This window comes from Terrapene carolina, unplaced genomic scaffold (assembly GCF_002925995.2).
Source record: "Terrapene carolina triunguis isolate 2854851 unplaced genomic scaffold, T_m_triunguis-2.0 Scaffold194, whole genome shotgun sequence".
Lineage (NCBI taxonomy): Eukaryota > Metazoa > Chordata > Testudines > Emydidae > Terrapene > Terrapene triunguis.
Genome location: NW_020664545.1, coordinates 8206833 through 8210776, shown reverse-complemented (window position 1 = coordinate 8210776; position 3944 = coordinate 8206833). Strand labels below are relative to the sequence as shown.

The following is a 3944-nucleotide window of genomic DNA, read 5'->3' as shown; positions in this document are numbered from 1 at the left end:
AAATCTCCAATGAGGGAGATTCCGCCGTCTCCCTAGGCAATTTATTCCAGTGCTTAACTATCCTGACAGGAAGTTTTGTGCAAGTGTCTCAGAGTGAGGACAGGGACACCCCTCTGAGTGTAAAAGCCTGGGCACATGTGTCCTATTTCTGTGCATGAGACTTTCCATACATGGTCAACATGTGCAAAGCTTGTCACACCAATGAAATGTAACCGAACTGGAATGAGACCGGGCGTGCAAGTCGTGTATGCAGCGACTGAGAGCAAGTCTGTAATCTGCTTCTTCCGCCCAGTCGCAAAGAGGCTTCCACCTCTCCCAGCCTCTGGAGCCCAGCACAGATAGGCCAGAGCCAGGGAGACACAAGAATAGACAGAGCAGCCTGCAAGACACAGGGACAGACAGATGAACACACCAAATCAAGAGTCAGACACAAGGCGACCGACAGACGGACCCCCAAGTTGCCTGGGGTGGAGCTTCCTAGACAGACAGACACCACCCACTCCGAAATGTTACAGACCTAATACAAAATCCCGGCCTCCACCAGCACAGCCGGGCAGCGTTCCATGCGTCTGCCCTGTCATCTTCTCACTCCAGAAGTTTCTGGCGTTGGGATTAGGCCTCCTCAGAGGTCTGGGGCTTCTGGGATGCCTAATGTGAATTGAGCCAACCTGACAGAGTGCACTGTGAGGCCTCTGAGGACCCCTGGTGGGCACAAGGCTGTGGACAACACAGGGCCCTGCCAGACACCGTTCCCTCTAGAGCCAGCCCTCGCCCTGTATGCCCTAATGGTTTTACCTCTATGGCAGAGCAAAAACATGGGCTGGTCCCCTTAGGTTTGCCTCATGTGGGGCCACCTGCCATGAGCAAGGCGGGACTGTGGGGCCCCACTTCACACTTATGGCTATTTTTCTATATGCATCCGAAGAAGTGGGTTGTAGCCCACGAAAGCTTATGCTCTAATAAATTTGTTAGTCTCTAAGGTGCCACAAGTATTCCTGTTCTTTTTACTTATGGCTATTGGATCTCTGAGTTTTCTCCCACCTCCAGTGCATCGGGGCTGAGGCCTCTGCAGTAGGGGGGAAGACTCTGTCGCCAGCACCCCAACATGTTGGGTGAAAACAGAGGTTTTAACTGGTCTATGCTATGATGTGGATCCAAGCCACAGTTCTGACTGGATTCCTGCTTTAAGTGCAAAAGTCATGTCGTCACTTTGTAACTTTGTCAGACTTCTGGTTTTGGCAGAAATTTCGCAAATAAATAAATAAATAAAATAATCAGCCTGAGACAGACACCCAGTATGGAAAATTTCAGCAGAAATGGTTAAAGTTTGGTAAACGTATAAGCAAAACAACAAGGTCTTATAATGGGAAGTGTGCGGCAAATTTAATAGGCTTGCCCGCCAAATAGCCCTGCCTATAATATCAAAAATGGCCAATTTTCAAATATTTATTTTTTAAAAATAGATAATTTTTCAAAGAATAAACATCCTAGAAAGTCTGTTTCTACCCATACTACTGCTATTCAAACACTGAGGCAAAAACAGAAATTACACAAACTCCTGCTTCAAATCCCAATCTCCATGGAACCTCAACTGTGAGTTACGGGTGATGTCTCCATGAAGTATTTTTCCTACTTGGCTCTCTGAGTGCAGGCTTCAGGATTCTCAGAAGTCCCGTTAACAGGGATCTTTGCTTTCCCTTTGCATTGGTGCATGTTTAAAAAGCATGCATTGCTTGTTAGTGGGCACTAAAGGGCAGACTGCATTTGGATCACAATCTGTCCTTACCTGAGAATTGAAGTCACTTGCTCTGCTCTTCAAAAACCTTCCCAAACTCAAAGGAGTTCAAAATAAGCTCTACATTGTTGTGAATTCTTTACATTGTCTTGAATGCACTTTTCTCTGTGATTCTTGCTGCGTCTGCGTTATGCTAGAATTTTGGCTAAACTCTTTGTATGAATTCTTAAACAAATGCTCATTAAAGGCTGGCTAGATGCCTTGATCGTTTGTATCTGACTCTAGTTCACCACTTTTTGATAATATGAGGCCTATAGGACAACATAGAGCACCCTGCATCAGCAGAACTGACCTGAGAAATCAATATTTCTTTCCTATGGGCAATAAACATATGGTATGACAAGTCCTTTTCAGTGACTTCCAGATAAAGGAGTACGTGAATAATTAGTAACACTCAGAATTAAATAATTAGTAAAATTTGCCCCCGTGTGTGAGCAATTCGGTAATTTCACATTCACACATATAGAGTTACACACACCAGCCATTGCATGTTTTCCCCACACTAAATCATCTGTGTACATGCATGCTCACTTACATTGCAGAGCCCCTCTACATAACTGCTCAGGAAGCTGGAAATGGTGCCACAGGATTTTTTTGGGTTTGTGCCAGTAGAAAACCAAGACCCCTTATGTTCTTCCCTGTCCCTGTGCTCATATACTGGCAGGGAGCGCTATCCAGTAAATTAGAGAAGGGGCTAGGAGTCAGGACTACTGGACAGAGCTGTCAGAAACTCAGCAGGTTTAGGTCACATTTCACCAGCCTCTTTGGCCTGGTCTACACTACGACTTTAATTCGGATTTAGCAGCGTTAATTCGAATTAACCCTTCACCCGTCCACACAGCGGAGCCATTTAGTTCGAAATAAAGGGCGCTTAAAATCGGTTTGTTTTGGTTCATATGGATACACACGGAATGACCAAATTATTCTATCGTGCCAGTGTAAACCTGGGATCAATTCATTGATTTAATTGGATCATTCAAGATTTAAACCAGCATGACTGAAAGCAGAATTTGGCTTTATGACTCCTGCTTTCAGAGGCAGATTATAGTTTGATGGGGCCCTGGGCCAGAGCAAGTGGGGGTAGGGTGACCAGATATCCCGATTTTATAGGGACAGTCCTGATTTTTGGGTCTTTTTCTTATATAGGCTCCTCTATCCTGATTTTTCACATTTGCTATCTGGTCACCCTAAGTGGGGGCCCCTCCTCCCTCCCTCCAGTGCTCCTGCCGGGGAGCTGGGTCAGCGCATGGAGGTTTGCCTCGCTTCGTCCACCTGGCGGTCCTGCTGGGGAGCAGGATCGGGGTACGGGGGGCTTCCCCTGCTCCCCAGCAGAAGTACACAGGGTGCACATTTTTCAGGGGCCCCTCAATTGGCCGGGGCCCCTGGGCATGGGCCCTGTTGGCCCAGTGGCTAATCTGCCACTGCCTGCTTTGAATAAATCCACTGCACACCCAGGCAGAGCAGGGCCGATTGTTCACTTGGGCATTCCACTCAGGCAGAGCAGTGGTCCTTGCACACTCCGTCACTGCATGCTAGGGGTCACACGTTAGGGAGCAGACCCTGTTGCACAGTAAGTGGGGCAGGACTCACTGCACGCTGCCCCTTGCACACTCAGGGGAAGCAGGGCTGATGGCACACTCAGAGTCATGGCACTGGGGGGTCACACGCAGAGTCACAGTCACACTCTGGCTAGGGCCCATTGCCCAAGAAGCGAGTGGCAGAGCCCCACCTGCACAGCACGAGACCCTCACCTGTCCTACCCCACAGCCCTAACCCAACCGTGGGTGCTACAGCCAATCATGAGCCGGGCATGGCAGGGTGGCAGCTGTTTGCACCAATGGCGCGCAGTCTCCTCCAGCCAATAGGCGGCAGCCCCGGGCCTCCTCCTCCTCCTGCTGCTGGAGCCGGCAGCGGGGGCGGCTTCTCGCGAGGCTTCGCGGGGGCGAGGTCACATGGGGCCCTCTGGGCCTATCAGCGTGGCGAAGCGTGGAGCCGCCGAGGCTCCCGCCAAATACGAGCGGGAGAAGCTGGCGCGCCCCGGTCCTTGCGGCCGCCGGGGGGAGGAGCCAGGGCCGCGCTCCGCGGCCGGGATATGGCAGGTACGGGCCGGGCTGAGGGGGAGCGGGGCGGTGGCGGGGGAAGGAGCCCG

The 3944-nt window shown here is 50.4% G+C and overlaps 1 protein-coding gene across 1 annotated transcript in view; it reads left to right on the top strand.

Annotated features, from left to right (window-relative positions):
• The first annotated feature begins 3797 nt into the window (after positions 1 to 3797).
• CHAF1A (chromatin assembly factor 1 subunit A) overlaps positions 3798 to 3944 on the top strand; it is a 22394-nt gene continuing 22247 nt past the window's right edge. Inside the window, exon 1 of the mRNA XM_026655002.2 lies at positions 3798 to 3894. Coding sequence (XP_026510787.1) covers positions 3888 to 3894 — 7 coding nt within the window. The 5' untranslated portion in view covers positions 3798 to 3887. The remainder of the gene's footprint in view (positions 3895 to 3944) is intronic.